The following is a 15707-nucleotide window of genomic DNA, read 5'->3' as shown; positions in this document are numbered from 1 at the left end:
CATCAGTGATCACAGCGCTTAAGACCAAAACATTCATATCCAAAAAAACAAAAAAATAACCTTTAGAAGATACTTAATAAATCACAACAGCGGATAAAATAACAAACATTTTGGATAGCAGCCTTCTTCAGTGCACCAAGTCTGTGCATGCAATGAAAAATATGAACCGATAGCATTAGCTAACTTCACACAAACCAATTAACTCTTTCCCTAGCATTGACAAAATATTTTCCGGCTTTCCGTGTTTTCACTGTTATACAGTAGGGGAGCTATTACACATCTTCTGAAAGAGTACAGAATCTCTGGATCAAAACACATGTAAAAAAAGAAGCAGAAACAAGCGATAAAAACATTGCCGATGCACGTTGTGGTCTTCGAAAAAAACATGATTTGTTCAATATGTTGCTTTTTTTTTTTATGAAACTTACCCACATTCAAGTATTGATAAAAAAAAGCATGCATAAAGCTAGAATACAACTTTTGGGGGGTTTTTGTTTAAAAGCAAAGTCTCTGTTCTTTCTTTTGATATATTTTCATGTTCAGATATTCAACAACATATTCTGGGGGCCTTGAAAGTTTAGTAAAAATGATCAATAATGCTGCCATTGGCTGGCAACTTAAAAAAACGCTGGCGGGGAAAGAGTTAAAAAGTTCCATTCATCTCACTGGGTTGTTAAAAAATTTTTTTTAGGGGTCATATAATGCCATTTTTGTACAAGCTAATATGATTCTTTAGGGTCTAAATTGAAAGTCTGTAATATACTTTAATTAAAAATTCTCATTAGTATTGTAAGAAAACACTAATTTTACCTGGTCAAAAACAGCTCTGTTTTCAGTTAAATGATAATGAGCTTTGCTCACCCCGCCCCTCTGTTCTGTGCGTGCACCGTTTGTAACACAATAACACAATAACCATAACGCGTTGTTCATTATAAACGTGGGTAATAAAACGTTACACTCACTTTTTCTTCTGGAGGTGCAGCAGGAACACGAATAGTTGGTAACACGAACAGCTTCTTAGCAAAACCAGCTTTATAACATTACTGAGCCTCGTTTGTAAAGCAGTCAAGTGTGTGAAATGATTCGCGCAAACATGAAAGCATTGATGTTGATCGTGGGGAATATTCCCTTCGAAAACAAACTGCGTCTTCAGCGGTTCGGATTTAGGAACATTAAAAATGACTGCTGTGTTCCTTATTGCACCCAAGAACAGAACACCACAATCGCTTAGACGCCATTCTGGTCATAGACAGTGCTCCAGCGTATCAACAGTGACCGCGCCGGTCCGCGCGGACTATGATTGACAGCTCGCTCACGAGCGAGGGCGGGTCTGTGTTGAAACGCTGCTGTCAATCAACAATCGTGGGAGGGGCGTCGATTTTGTGACGTCACAAAATCGAACGGCTTGATTTGAGACGGGGGAAAACATATAAGGAGATTTAAAAAAAAAACACTGGATGGATTTTTATCATTTTATGATGGTTGTGTACAGGCACTGCCAACACACATTTCAGTACAATCGACTTGTAAAAGTGCATGTACCATTATATGACCCCTTTAACTATTAATCTCTTTCTGTATAACACATATTTAGTGAGGGAAATATTTCTGAGTGCACCTTTAAATATGTGTCAAATAGCATTAAATGTCTAATTAGTTACTGAACGTGACCTTTATCAAAACAGCCTGAGTTGGACACTTAGATATGGAAGATATTTCTGATTAAAAGGGCATAAATGATGTCTGACCGTCTTCTGTAGCCAGCTCAGCTTCAGACACCTCGCACTCTTCACTGGGTCTCCGCTCTCCTTCCCTGTCTGAGTCCTCCTGGAGGAGATGAAAGAGATGAAAGAGAGGAAAGGAAAACGGTTACTGAGTCTAAGGTCCCATTCGGGTTCACAAGGTCTCTGGCTGTACAGTTGAGTGCTAATTTGACAGTCAAACGTTTGATTGTGTAAGACTATCCCAGTGTTTCCTCCACAGCTGTGATTTTGAGAAGGGTTGTCTAAATAAAATAAAACAAACTCTTTTGAGAATGTTACATTTTTTACAACATATTGTCATACAAACATCCAGTAATGTGATCAGCTAAGGACAAAAAAGGAAGAAAAATATCCATTTTATATCACTACACTAATACTGTGCAATCATTTTAATAATAATTATAATAAAAATGACACAAATCAATAAAAAAAAAATACAATACTACTGTACTGTAAAATAAAAATAATAATATTTTACAAAAAAAACAGTACAATTATAATACTAATATTTATGGCTGCCTTAATTTCTTTGCTTTTAAATGTTAAAGGTGCTGTATGTAACTTTTTTTATAAAATGAATCCTTTTTTTATTGCCCGTCTGTGAAGGGGTTGTAATCACACATTACAATGATCCACTTTTCGCGTTTTGCTATTACCTCTGAAGGCCAGTATTCCTATTTTTATGTGAAGTCTCCGGGTCGGATTTTCTGCGAAATCCACCGGATGTGACGTGCATGCGCGCTCCCGAGCCTCTCCGTTTTATATATACAGTCTATTGCGACGGCACTGCAGCTAACGACATGGAGTCTGATAACACCAAAAAACGACCTGCCTCCAGCACAACACAGACTCCAACACAAACTCCAAAAAAAAAAAAAAAATGTATCTGCTGAAGCTCGTCAGGCCAAACGTCAATCGGATCGACTCAGGACGAAAACACGGATCAACATTGGCAGAGCGTTTGAATTATGGAGAGATCTCCGCTTTGTTTTAGGTATAAAAACAGACCCTGAGTTGGCTTTCATCCTTTTGGACAGGTAAGCTAACAATACTTCAAAGCATGTAAAATATATTGTGATTTTGTGCTTTAGTTGGCTCAAGTTAGACATCATTAGTTCGCCAGCTAACGCCGACCATTTGCTAACGTTATCTGATGTGAAAGACTACAGTTGTAACTTTATTGCTTTTCACGAGCACGAGCGCTGTTGTTGCAATCTGAAACATCACCGCTAGAGGCCGCTGGATCCTACATACAGCACCTTTAAACTACAGAAAGTGTGTTACGTTTTCAAATGCATGTTATAAGCGACCCATACTCTCAGTGCTTGCAGAGATGAAATCCGTATAAATACGGGAAAGAAAGAAAAAAAACCACATACCTAAGTAAGCACTCTGATGGACAGAGCTGATCGATAACTCATGAATTATTCCCTCATTACAGACATTGGCTCATGAATCAGACTACATTGTTCGCGCTGTGTGCTTGTTTTTGCAACATAATAGAAAGGTGTTAACTTCTATTTTTTTTGTCTTCCTATCTCATAAAAAAATGTAAATGCATTTTCAACATCACTGAAAGGAATGGAAAGCTCAAATATTTCCATAACGCACCTCTTTTTTGGAAGATGGCAGGCAGTAAAAGAAATAATGTGGGTTGGACGGTACAGTCTTGAAAAACTGAGCACCAATTTCCATGAACTTCTCCTGCAAAAATGAGAATGCGTGACATTGTTCATGCAATTTTAAAAATGCATGTTTGTTTCTACGTCCCTCGCAACACTTGGTGTCTGCAGTACCTGTATGATTTTATGCAAATCTAGATACACTTCACACTTCTGCTGGGACTGGAGAAGAGACAGAGGGAATTCCGGGATTTTCGGAGACTTCGGTTCATCCAGGTCCAGCGGGGAGGAGGGGACAGAGAGTTTTCCTCTGGAATCAGCTTCGCTCCCGTCCTCCAGTTCAAAGCTTTAACAAAATACAAACTGTATTGTTGTGTACAGGCACTGTTGTTGTGCGGATGAGCGGGTTTTCTGTTGCGTTAGCAAGTTAATAACTAATGATCTTTGCTTATGGAAGTGAATCAATCAAAACTAACTTTAGCTGGACAATAACTTTATCCTAGAGCTGCTGCAAAGCCCAAACAATCTCTGTTACTTTAATTTCCTATTATCACTGTAAAGCTGCTTTGAAACAGTCTATATTGTTAAAAGTGCTATATAAATGAAGGTGACTTGACTTGACAAACAATATCTAAATACAATGAAAACAAAAAAAGTCCCACAATGCTTTGCTCTGTGGCCAGTACCTGGATGAAGATACCAGTGTGGCTCTGTCAGCTCCATCATCCTCTCCCTCGCCAATGATGAAGGTGGTGGGACTGCTAGTGGACTTGCTCACGTTCACACAGCCGGACAGCTCGTGACGTTCACGGAAAACACGCACGTGTCCGCACAGGGTCTGCAGGAAGGAAGTGATGTCGATCTCCTGCAGCGACTCCTCGCAGTAATCCATGGCCGTCAGAACGTCCTGCGAGCTCACGTTGTACGACTGCTGCAGACTGCAGTAAACACCTGTCAATCAACACAGGCACAAGGCCGATGAAATCTTTTGCCATGAAAATGACACTAATTGCATTTTGCATAAAGAAAACTTATTATCATTAAGATTTTTTTTTATTTTAACATTTTTATGAAAATTAAACACATTTTGTGCCCCAATCCATATCTTTATTATATGTATATTTGGCTATATATATATATATATATATATATATATATATCATATTTATATATATTATTTCAGCATATTTTTTAGATTTTTTTTTAGACTATTACACATCAAAAAAATAAATACATTAAATAAATAAATTAAATACCTTTAAAATGAAAGTCTAAATTAAATAAATTTAAATATATAAATCATTTTTCTGGACTCAATCACCATTGAGAATAATGAATTAAAACATTTTTTATTAATAAATAATTAATAAATAAAAAAAAGTCTCAATGCTGTGATGAAAATTAAAATGTCAAGAAAATAATCTTCATTTACTTTATGCAAAATATTATTTCCTATTTTTGCTCATTTATTTCAGCTTTATGTATATATATAAAAAAAAAAAAGAATATTCAATAAATAATATTTCTACTTTTTCTACGTTTTCCTTGTGTGTGTGGTTGAGCTTTTTGCCCACTGGATGTGCACACATTTGTTTAATTCTAACTATACGTATATATGCATATGTTTGTGTGTGACCTTTGACATAGCTCTGGTAGTAGTGTTCCTGTAGAAGGCTGCAGTAGTTGGCCAGTTCCTTGTGTTTGTGAGGGTGCGTCATGAGCTCAGTCCAGGAGGAGGCGCTGCTGCGCTCCTGAGAGATTGACCTGCCAAGACACACACAAACACACACACACACCAGATAACACATAATCTGCCACACATTTCCTACAACACCACACCAGACACCAGCCTTAAATAGCAGAGACAAGCAGCAGGAATAATCCAGTAAGACATCCAAGTCAAATATTCACCCGTATGTTTAATAAAGGGAAGCACCGCTCTGGAAAACTGGAACTTGCTATCACTTATTTGAACTTTTGATATCAGATCTTCATTCATTTTGCTTTTAGTTTATTATCGTAGTACAATTGAATCAGATCTCACTTATACGACAGGCACAATGTTAGAAAATAATAATGAAATAAAAATTATAATATGCTAATTTATTACCAGATTCTGAAATAAATAAATAAATGGCACCATCTTGAAAACAATCATGTCTATATGACATGTACAGGTAGCAAATGCATGCTCTCTAATTTTCAGAATTTATTAATACATGCAGAAAGAATGTGATTATTGACCCTATTAAACACAATAAACATGTCAGTGTAAAATAAGTTCTGAATGGATGATTGCTGATGGTGTTCATTTTAAATATTAGCGTTAAATATTATACTGATACATCAGTATTTCTGAGTGTAATACTCATAGTAAGCAGCACTCCAGTGCAACAGCATTACATTTATCTACACTGTCCAAAGCAGCATCAAATGTAAACACTAGTCGTGTTTGCTGCTGATAATCTCACACCAGTCATACAGCTGCAGGATCAAAACAGCTTTAAGAGCATGCAAAACAGGTTTACAGCCATGAAGCAACAATTTCCTAGAATATATGGCATAGGTTTAACCATTTTGTGTGGTCAACAAAGCAGGAAAAATACATTAAAAGGAAAAGCGAGGTGGAAAACAAGACGTTAAGGACACGAACATAAAAATGTACCCTAACATGTGTGTTGTTCAAAGAAGCACTGAGTATTCAGACACTACCACCAAGACAGTTGAACATACCAGATTAACAAAGGCTCGTTTTTTTCCAAAGACAACTAATTTCATAAATAAAGAGGACAAAAGTTATAACCCAGTCATTTCACCCTAATTTTGAATGTCTTGGGATGTCCTAAATGTCTACATGTTGGGAACTAACCTCCAAATTTTAGTATGTACACTATCAGTCAAAAGTTTGGACACATCTAATCACTTTTACCATTTTAAAACCATGAAAACTCATGCAAAAAATGAAGCTTCCCTCATATTTGAGCTCCAGCTCTGCTTAATCGTGAGGTGCACCCTGGGATGCTTTTGAAACCGTATTGAAAATGCATATAGAAAACGTGGAGCACATGTGATGGATATGTATTGTCGTCTTGCTTCTCCTTTTCCATGTGTTATCAGGAAGTCAGAAACAGACATTTGGTCAAATACGTCCAAACTCTTGACTGGTACTGAACATCAGAAGGACACAACCCTCAGCAGGACATGAGGTCTTAAAACATACCAGACAATATAGAGCAATCTAAAATCACTGTGCACCTGAATCAATAACCATAAGTTTTTCTATGTGAATGTATTTTTTTATGTAATTTATTCCTGTGATGGCAAAGCTCGACTGTCACATGATCAGTAAAAAAAAAAAAACCTTAACGTTGATTTGCTGCTCAAGAAACATTTCTTATTATCAATGTTGAAACCTTATTGTGGAAACTGTGATACGTTTTTTTGTTGCAGGATTCTTTGATGAATAGAAAGTTCAAAAGAACAGCATTTAGTTGAAATAGACATCTTTTGTAACATTATAAATGGCTTTACTGTCACTTTTGATCACTTTACTGCATCCTTGCTAGGGCTGCACAATATATCGAAATTATCGAAATATCGCAAATATATATCACAATATGCATATCGCAACAGCTTGCAATAACTGGGGTCATTCACTAATAATTATCAGTATATATTTCATTCATACAGTGAAAACTAAGCAGTGTTTTATTTTTACATTGTTTCTGTAGTTAAATAAACCTAATGTAGGATAACCTGAACCCCTGAACCCCGTGGTTTACACTGATGTTAAAATAAACTAAAAGGTAAAACACTGCAGCAAAAAGAAATGATTATATAATTTTTTATATATTTGAAAGATAATTTAAGTTTATTTTTACACACTTTAAGCATTATCGTATCGCATATCGCATTATTTAATTATCGCATATCTCACTTTTCTTCAATATCATGCAGCCCTAATCCTTGCTGAATAAAAGTATTCATTTCTTTTAAAAAATAAAAATAATAACTGAGCCCTAACTTTTGAACAGTAGTGCATATACACAGATGAAAGTTTGTTTTCCTTCTGTTATTTTAAGACCTCATACCCATACCTAAATCTTCTGAAGCCTGACACCGCCTCAGTCACCTTCCTAGAATAGCAAAACCCTCCAGAGAAAGAGAAAGAAAGAAGGACCATCCGTAGTGTAACAGGGCCGAAGCGCCCCCCTCGTACCCCCCCCTTATCACGCTTGAACAATTTAAAAGCATTTTCATGAATAAGAGCATGATCCGAGCCTTAAGAATGTTATTGATGCTTTTATTCAAAGCATGCAGTGTTTATTGCTAATGAAGAGCATTTAAGTATCAGATGTTTCAGATTTCAGATCCTATTTCAGATGCTGCATTGATGCAGCGAGCGTTATATCCGCGGATCAAGTAATAAAAATAACATTCTGATTAAATGCGGGTAGGTGGTGGATATGATAAATCATTAATAACGTAAATATGAACTACATTCTCTAAAGTATGAGCATGTTTAAAACGCCATTTTCCGCCAGCCAGACATGCACTCTCATTAAGAAATGCTACGCGAGCTGAGCAGGGTCCGCTTTTTAAACAGAAATGGAGGTAAAAAAGTTCAGAGAGAGAATTAAAAACAAAACGAACAAAAGGAAGGAAAGAAGGAAGTACTGTGTGGGAGCGTTTTGGTTTTAACGATGTGGTTGACGAGGATGAATAAAGTGCTGGGTAATATGCAACGGCTGTGAAGTGCGTGTGTGTGTGTTCGCCTGTTCAGGAAGTCACAGTGACAGAAACAGTGGCATTCCAGTTTAAGTTTCAAGGGAGTAAAGCCTGTGTTCATGACATTAAGAAAATTACATTTTGTTTTAAATAAATGTTGATTTAAAAGCAGCATTCCATGTATTTTACCATTAGAGACGCGCGCATCCGCTCTCTAGCGTCGCCGAGTCCACTGTTGAAGGTCTTATCATCACGTGTAACACATAAGAATAATTCTAATTCGACCATCGGGTGCGGATATCTAAATCAAAGAAAATTATTGGTGCAGGTGGATGATTTGTTTTTGGCTGCGGATTCGGGTGACGTTGGAGCTGACCCGCGCATCTCTCATTGGAGGGTAGTTGTCTAGGTAGGCAGTCGGCCGCTCTATGGGGATTGGAACAGAGCTGATGACCAGAGACCTTCAAGCTATCATGTAGCTTTCATGTGGATGTGTGTCCCAGTACCTGAAGAAGACGTCTCTGGGCTTCCGTCCCGACCGCGGATTGACCAGCTGTTCTTTGAGGGAGTCCAGTGAGCAGTTGTAGATGTAGATGGGGCAGCGGGGTCGAGTGGCGTCGGTGCCGCTCTGCTGAGACACCTGTCTGCTGAACGTGATGTGACAGTCTCGCTTTTGAGGCTCCATAAACTGCACACCATCCTTCTCGTCTGAAGCTAAACGTTATGGGACAGAGTTATGGAGGTAAACATCTCTACCAGACACGTTAACTTGTTATGTCAAGCCATGTTAAGTTTTTTTATATTGTATTTTTAAGTAACAAAAAAGTTCTTTAACAGTTTTAGTTTTAGTTAACTGTAATAACCCTGATGTGAAATGCCTGTAAACTCCCTTGTTTGGTTTTGGTTTCTGATATTACTGCAACTTTGTTGTGTCAAACCTGCATCGCCTGTGTTCATGTTGGTTTGTTCGGTAGACGTCTCCAACACTGCTTCTGGTTTAGCTGTGGACCCCTCTCTGGACGCTGGGTGGCCCCTGACATCTTCTCCATGTTGACCATTGGCTGAACTGCTGATAGAGTCTGCCTGTGATTGGCCGTTGCCGTGGCTACAGGTCTCCTCCTCGTCCAGGAAGCTGCCGTTGATTGGAGGTTCAGTTTCCAGCCCAGATGACATCAAAAGCTGCACATCTGCACAGTCAAAATAAAATATATATGTATGTATGTATTAGAGATGTGACGGTGATAATATTCTCCCACCGGTTAATCGAATTGTGACAACACCGGTATTACCGGTTTCATCGTGGGGGTGGGGGGTGTTAGAGTGATGTAATTCTTTTTTTACATGGCGTCAATTCATCATTCGTATTGAGTTTGATTGACATGCGATCTGACCAATCAAATTCCACCATTTTTGTGCGACAATGCAGTCAGAAGAGTTATTGATTAACTTCGGTGGATTTGAACTTGGCTTTAACTGAGGCAATCTGTCACGACACATTAAAGAGCCAAAAAACGGTAGGCCTATTTTATTTTTGTTTGACTGACCAAATTTGAAAGTTAAGACTTTGTTTCATATTAAATATTACCTGCTCGGTCCTGTATTTCAGCGCGTTGTCAGTGTCCTCTATTTTTCACTGCTTGAGATCATGTTGAGAACAATAACGCCCGATTTGAGGGTATAGGGCGCGATTTCGGATTCAACCACAGTGTTTTGAATGGTGGGTTCGTTATTATTCGTTATTATTCATGAAAAACGCAACAACAAAACGGACATTTTGGCATAATTTGTGTGTGTTATGTTTTGTTCAAGGCCGAAAAGAGAACTCGATACTGACGCGCGTCTTTTCCGTGTGTGCGCCCGTGTGTGTAATAGGCAGGACTTACAGCGCGGTCTCTTGTTTTGTCGCGCTTGAATGGTTGAGCGTGATCATATAACGGTAGTCAACTGGTGACAGAAAATACGGATACTGCGTAATTGCTTTAAAAAAAATTTTTTGCGGTGCTGCGGTGGGCAAGTGATGAAACCGGTGTTGCGACTGAACACCGTGTAACACCGGTAACACCGACTATCGTGCCAAGCCTAGTATGTATGTATGTATGTATGTATGTATGTATGTATGTATGTATGTATGTGTATTTTTTACAAATGTGATGCAATAATAACTGAATGATCAGACTACAGCAATAAAAACTTAATATTTATGATGACTTTGATTCATAATTATTATATATTAAGAAACATTAATATAATAACTAATAACAACAAAAATTTATATTCATTTATATTTATATATGTAAAAAAAATTCTAGCAATCTATATGGTTTAAAATGTATTTTCATCGCTATATTTTCTCTAACATTGGCATTTACAAGTATTAAAGACCCACCAAATGGTAGTTTGCTAACATTCTCCAGTTGGTAATATGAGTTTGCTAAACTGTGGGCATGTTTCTTGTTTTCAAGAATGTATGTGGCTAAATAGAAAGCATTAATCTCATGATGTGTGCAAACGTAAAGGACTTCTGAGTTCTAATTGGTGTGGCATTGACAGATGATGCACCTGTAAACGTCGCTGGCAGGAAAGTGAGCAGGATCTGCTGATGGCTGATGTATTTGGCGTAACATTTCCAGTGAGGAGATAAGCCGTCTTCCTCCAGGCCAGCTGGCTCGTCATCCACAAGATCTGCATTGCTGAAACTCTGCCAGGAACAGAGAAACACACACTGTAACCACTCCGCCAACAACAGAAAGATAAATACACCAGTAAGATTTTTTTTTTTTCAAGAAATTAAAACTTTTATTCAGCAGAGATGCATTAAACTGATCAAAAGTGATAGCAAAAGCATTTATAATTTTACAAATTACTAGTCAAAGACAGTGGTTTTGTCCCAATTTGCATAACTATGCACTATTCTATGCTAATTTGTAGTATAAATAGTGCGAGTAGTGCGTTCACACTGAAAATTAAACCAAAAAAAAGTGCACTTTAAATACCCGGACGATGCACTTAACCGAAACAACAAAGTGTGGAATGTTAGACACTTCATGTCCTCGACTGCACAGCTTAAATTACATGGTTGAATGTTGAATGACAAAATAATAGACACACAATAACAGCACATAGTGCATAAATGCATAGTTTATAAGTGCATAGTGTATAGCGTGTCATTTGGGACGCAAAATGCTCTACAATGATAAAAATTATTTTGAGTAAATACTACAGAAAAAAAACAATGTAATTTACATGAAAAAGTTCGTTCAGGCAAGAATAAAATAAAAAAACGATGTCAATTCTATATTAGTACTCAATTCAAGCATGTAGAAATGAAAGCGTAAATATCAACGTTGTAAAATTACTCAACTTTTCTGATACTGGTGTTCCCATCATGCACTGGGCCTTGAGTAATTAATGAGGTTGATTTTTCACTGTTTTCCAGCTGTATTTACACTGTTTTATCATTGCTTTTGTTGTTAGGATTAGTACATTGCCATTTTGTGACATTTGGAGTTCATTTTCTACTCAAAATGACACATTCAAACACAAAACGATCCATCAAATGTTACAGTCATTGTGTATATTCTTTCAAGTATTGAGGTCTCTGCGTTCACGTGATGCGTAACTTCTGATATGTAGATATGGTGTCTCACACAATATCTATTGTATTAATTACTTAGATGTTTCTAAGTAAAGCATACACTTTAAACGTGGTTTAATTCATGTGAGTGAAATGTATTGCAAAGGAAACTTCAACTACCGGTAAATAGATATTACTCAACCTTTTACTAGCCAAGTTAAAATTACTTATTTTATTTAAGTTACTTTCACTTAATTTAGTTAAGTAGAGTTTACTTAATTCCATATGTGAAATTTACTTAAAAAATATTCGTGCAAAAAGAAAAATGAAATAAATTTGACTTATTGTTCTTTTCAGTGTAGTGGAGATGTCATATGAGAGGACATACCTGTAGCGTGCTGGAGGAGCCCGTCACATCTTTACTGCTTCCTATAGTCTGGAAAGAAAGAACAGTGTCCTGCCTCTCCGGAGGCTTCAAACGCTCTTCTGAACACACACACACACACACACACACAGAGAGATAATAACATAATGAGAACAATAATCTCTTCTTATGTCACTATCAATTGCTAATGAATCACTTAAAAGCTTCATTGAGGATGTCTGGCATCCATTAGCATTAAGTCTTTCAATTACGCTGTTTTTTAATCATCTACTTAGTTAAAACATTTTGTTTGTCCTTCACTGATCACAATGCTATTCAATTTATCAAACACTTTAAAGAGAGTAAATGCAAACCACAAACCATCTGTGGTTGTTATCCGTTTCCACTTTCCAGAAATGAAAGAAATGTTCTGGGTTTAATACAACTTAAGTTCTATTAGGACAAACTTAAGCAATAAACCCCAAGACGCCGTGGTTTACAGTGAATTTAGCTCTGTTATAGTTCTAAACTAAATCATGCTAGTTAACCACTATTAATGGAGAACAGGCTACTAGGGATGCGCCCGAAGCCGATTACTATGTTCGGAAAGGAAATTACGTATTTTTCTGAGCCCCTAAAGGGATGGGGAAAAAATATATTTCAATGCTTTTGCATTCTCTCGCAATTATATAGTTGGGTGATTACATGTATCTAATTTGCAGGCATCAGGGAGCCGCTATCAATATGCAGGGGTATTGAAATCACTTTTGAACGCATGTTCGCTTTAATTTGCCATCACGTGTACTCTGTGTATAGGGAGAGAAGATATCTGTCAGTGTCGCTCGGGATCTGTTGCACACCAAAATCATCCTGTCAGTCATCTCTGCTAACTATCTTAACATAATAAGTGAAATCTGATGTAATGTAATGTAACCGACTGCCACAGCAAGCCTAATCATGGCCCTTTAGGGGCTTATGTTTACATTACTCATTTTCTGTGCCTTTCCGAATTCGGATATAGGCTTCAGGCACATCCCATTTAATGTTTTTGAAAGAAGTCTCTTGTGCTCACTAAATCTGCATTTATGTTATCAATAAAAACAGTGAAATATTATTACAATTAATAATAACTGTTTTCTATGGGAATATATTTTAAAATGTAATTTATTCCTGCGATCAAAGCTGAATTTTCAGCATCATTACTCCAGTCTTCAGTGTCACATGATCCTTCAGAAATCATTCTAATATGATGATTTGCTGCTCAAGAAACATTTATGATTATTATCAATGTTGAAAACAGTTGAGCTGCTTCATATTTTTATGGAAACTGTGATGCATTTGTTTTCAGGAATCTTTGATTAATAGAAAGTTCAAAACAACACAAGTTAACATTAACTAAGATTAATAAATGCTTTAGAGGGATTTTTCATTGCAAGTTCATTTTAGATAATGTAGTTAACTAATGTTAACAAATTAACCTTATTGTAAAGTGTTACCAAAAAATCTTACCCCACAAAAAAAAAAAAAAAAAAGAAATCACCTTTAATGACAGGTAGTGAGAATGGAGCCACATGACCATCTCTTTCCCGCTCCAGGATGTGATGCATGAACGCCACATGATCCTCGTCAGTCAGTGGGATCTCTCGATCACTGAGCTCGTTCTGCAGAGAGCCGTGGAAGAGGCTGAGGAGGAGGTCGTTGGGCAAAGAGGAGGCACTATGGGATACATCCGCCTGCCCCTCTGCAGCAGAGGTTAAAGGTCAACAGAAACAGTGAAACAAGTTGCATAAACATAGCCATTATTTTGAGACGGTGTCTTAAGATCTAGTATGACCCACTAACTGTTAGTCTTACTTTTCGGTATCAGATTAGGCCAATCTACATTTTTTTGTAACTAATTGTAAAAAGTTAAGAACGGTCTTAAAAAAAAAAAAAAAAAAAAAATATGTATGCCTAACTTGTAATACTAGTCTTAGCGGTTTATGCAACCGGCCCCTGATTTGATGGTTGAATAAAGGAACATGGGTAACACTTTACAATAAGGTTCATTAGTTAACTACCTTAGATAACATGAACTAAGAATGAACAATACTTCTTCAGCGTTTATTAATCTTAGTTAATATTAATTTCAACATTTACTAATACTGTATGTCATTAAAATCAAAGGTTGTATTTGTTAACATTAGTTAATGCACTGTGTTCAAAGTTCAAAGCAAAGGGAGATATTTGCTTTTAAAGAAATAGCTTTTTAAGGACTACAACAAACGGCTGGTAGAGACTACACCACATTCCTCCCGGGTTAGTGACATCACCAACCCTAAAATTTACATAAACCCCGCCCCCGGAACACGATTTATAGATTATCATGACAGAATATGCTAATCAATGACTAGAAGATAACTACACATAAGCTGCATAAATTCACCAACTAACCATTCAGAAATGCCCTGTTGCTTCTACATGTTATCACTTCTTTTCGAGTCTCTCCATCATTGTCTGACATTGTCTGTTTGAGGTAAAAGGACACGAGCTCTTGAAGCTCCGCCCTCTGTGTCCACTGTGCCGGGAGCAGCAGCTCATTTGCATTTAAAGGAACAGACACAAAAACGGTGCGTTTTTGCTCACCCTCAAAAAGTGACAATTTTAACATGCTTTATAAAAATATCTGTGAGGTATTTTGAGCTAAAACTTCACATGCACACTCTGGGGACATCAGAGACTTATTTTACATCTTGTGAAAAGGGCATTATACCAACCCTTTAAGCACCAAGTTTCTATCAAAAGCTGATTTTAAGTACTTTTATCCAAGTACTTCTATGATAATTTTGTTGCTAAGAATGTTGCGATATGATTTTGTCAAAGTCTAATAGACTGACGAACTGAAAGATCGCGTGTGTGTTTGAATGGAGATCAGTCTTTTAAAGATGAATGGTGCAGCTCTACTGTCTTATCTCTCTCTCAGCATATGAGCAGCGCGAGGGCTTTTCAGTGCGTTCAGTCTCACGTCTCTTCCACACGTCCACTTGTGATATTACGACACTCAACACTCATAGATAACGACACATTTCATCCTCTGTTGGAACAAAAGTGGCGATGAATTGATTGGTGGTGAATCAATTTTTTCTCCCAGCCCTAGTAAATACATTAACTAATGTTAACTAATGAACCTTATTGTAAAGTGTCACCGGAATATGAATGCAAGAAAGGACAGGATGAGGGTCGAGGTGGATGGATGATCAAGTCGTACCTCGGCTAAAGGTGTAGAAGAAGAGCTCTATCTGCTGGCACTTGGGCAAGAGTTTCATCAGGTCAAACTGGAAAGGCACAGTGTGTATGCAGTCATCAGCGGCGGCGGGGGGGACTTCGCCTACAAGAGTTACCACATCACATTGAGCATGCAAACTGTTTGTGACTGTGTGCAGGAGACAGGTGATGGTGGACGTCTGTACCTGGAGCATCTCTGAGGCTGTTGAGAGGGCACACCTGCTCTTTATTCTGACACAGCTGAATGAGGTATTCAAAAGTGATCATTGTGGTCATGCACGACAGATCACGAGGAAAAATCTGAAATGGAGAAGAAGAAAAAAAAAAAATCGTAAGCTTTGGCCCTGCAAGTTCTCAGCACAAATGCCTGAATACATTAAAGTCAACTTACT

The 15707-nt window shown here is 37.4% G+C and overlaps 1 protein-coding gene across 18 annotated transcripts in view; it reads right to left on the bottom strand.

The window, feature by feature from the left end:
* The window catches only part of szt2 (SZT2 subunit of KICSTOR complex), a 115090-nt gene that overhangs the window by 79102 nt on the left and 20281 nt on the right, over positions 1 to 15707 (bottom strand). For all 18 annotated transcript variants that reach the window (XM_084425166.1, XM_084425182.1, XM_084425176.1 and 15 more), the window contains exons 20-31: positions 15501 to 15615; positions 15299 to 15418; positions 13592 to 13792; positions 12076 to 12173; positions 10673 to 10811; positions 9052 to 9300; positions 8620 to 8827; positions 5022 to 5149; positions 4072 to 4336; positions 3560 to 3731; positions 3375 to 3467; positions 1749 to 1827 (exon numbers count right to left, since the gene is read on the bottom strand). In XM_084425166.1, the coding sequence (XP_084281292.1) occupies positions 1749 to 1827; positions 3375 to 3467; positions 3560 to 3731; positions 4072 to 4336; positions 5022 to 5149; positions 8620 to 8827; positions 9052 to 9300; positions 10673 to 10811; positions 12076 to 12173; positions 13592 to 13792; positions 15299 to 15418; positions 15501 to 15615 (1867 nt within the window). The remainder of the gene's footprint in view (positions 1 to 1748; positions 1828 to 3374; positions 3468 to 3559; positions 3732 to 4071; positions 4337 to 5021; positions 5150 to 8619; positions 8828 to 9051; positions 9301 to 10672; positions 10812 to 12075; positions 12174 to 13591; positions 13793 to 15298; positions 15419 to 15500; positions 15616 to 15707) is intronic.

This window comes from Rutilus rutilus (genome assembly GCF_951802725.1).
Source record: "Rutilus rutilus genome assembly, chromosome: 12".
Taxonomy (NCBI): Eukaryota; Metazoa; Chordata; class Actinopteri; order Cypriniformes; family Leuciscidae; genus Rutilus; species Rutilus rutilus.
The sequence above is the reverse complement of the archived record's forward strand: the minus strand, read 5'-3'. Positions and strand labels throughout refer to the sequence as shown.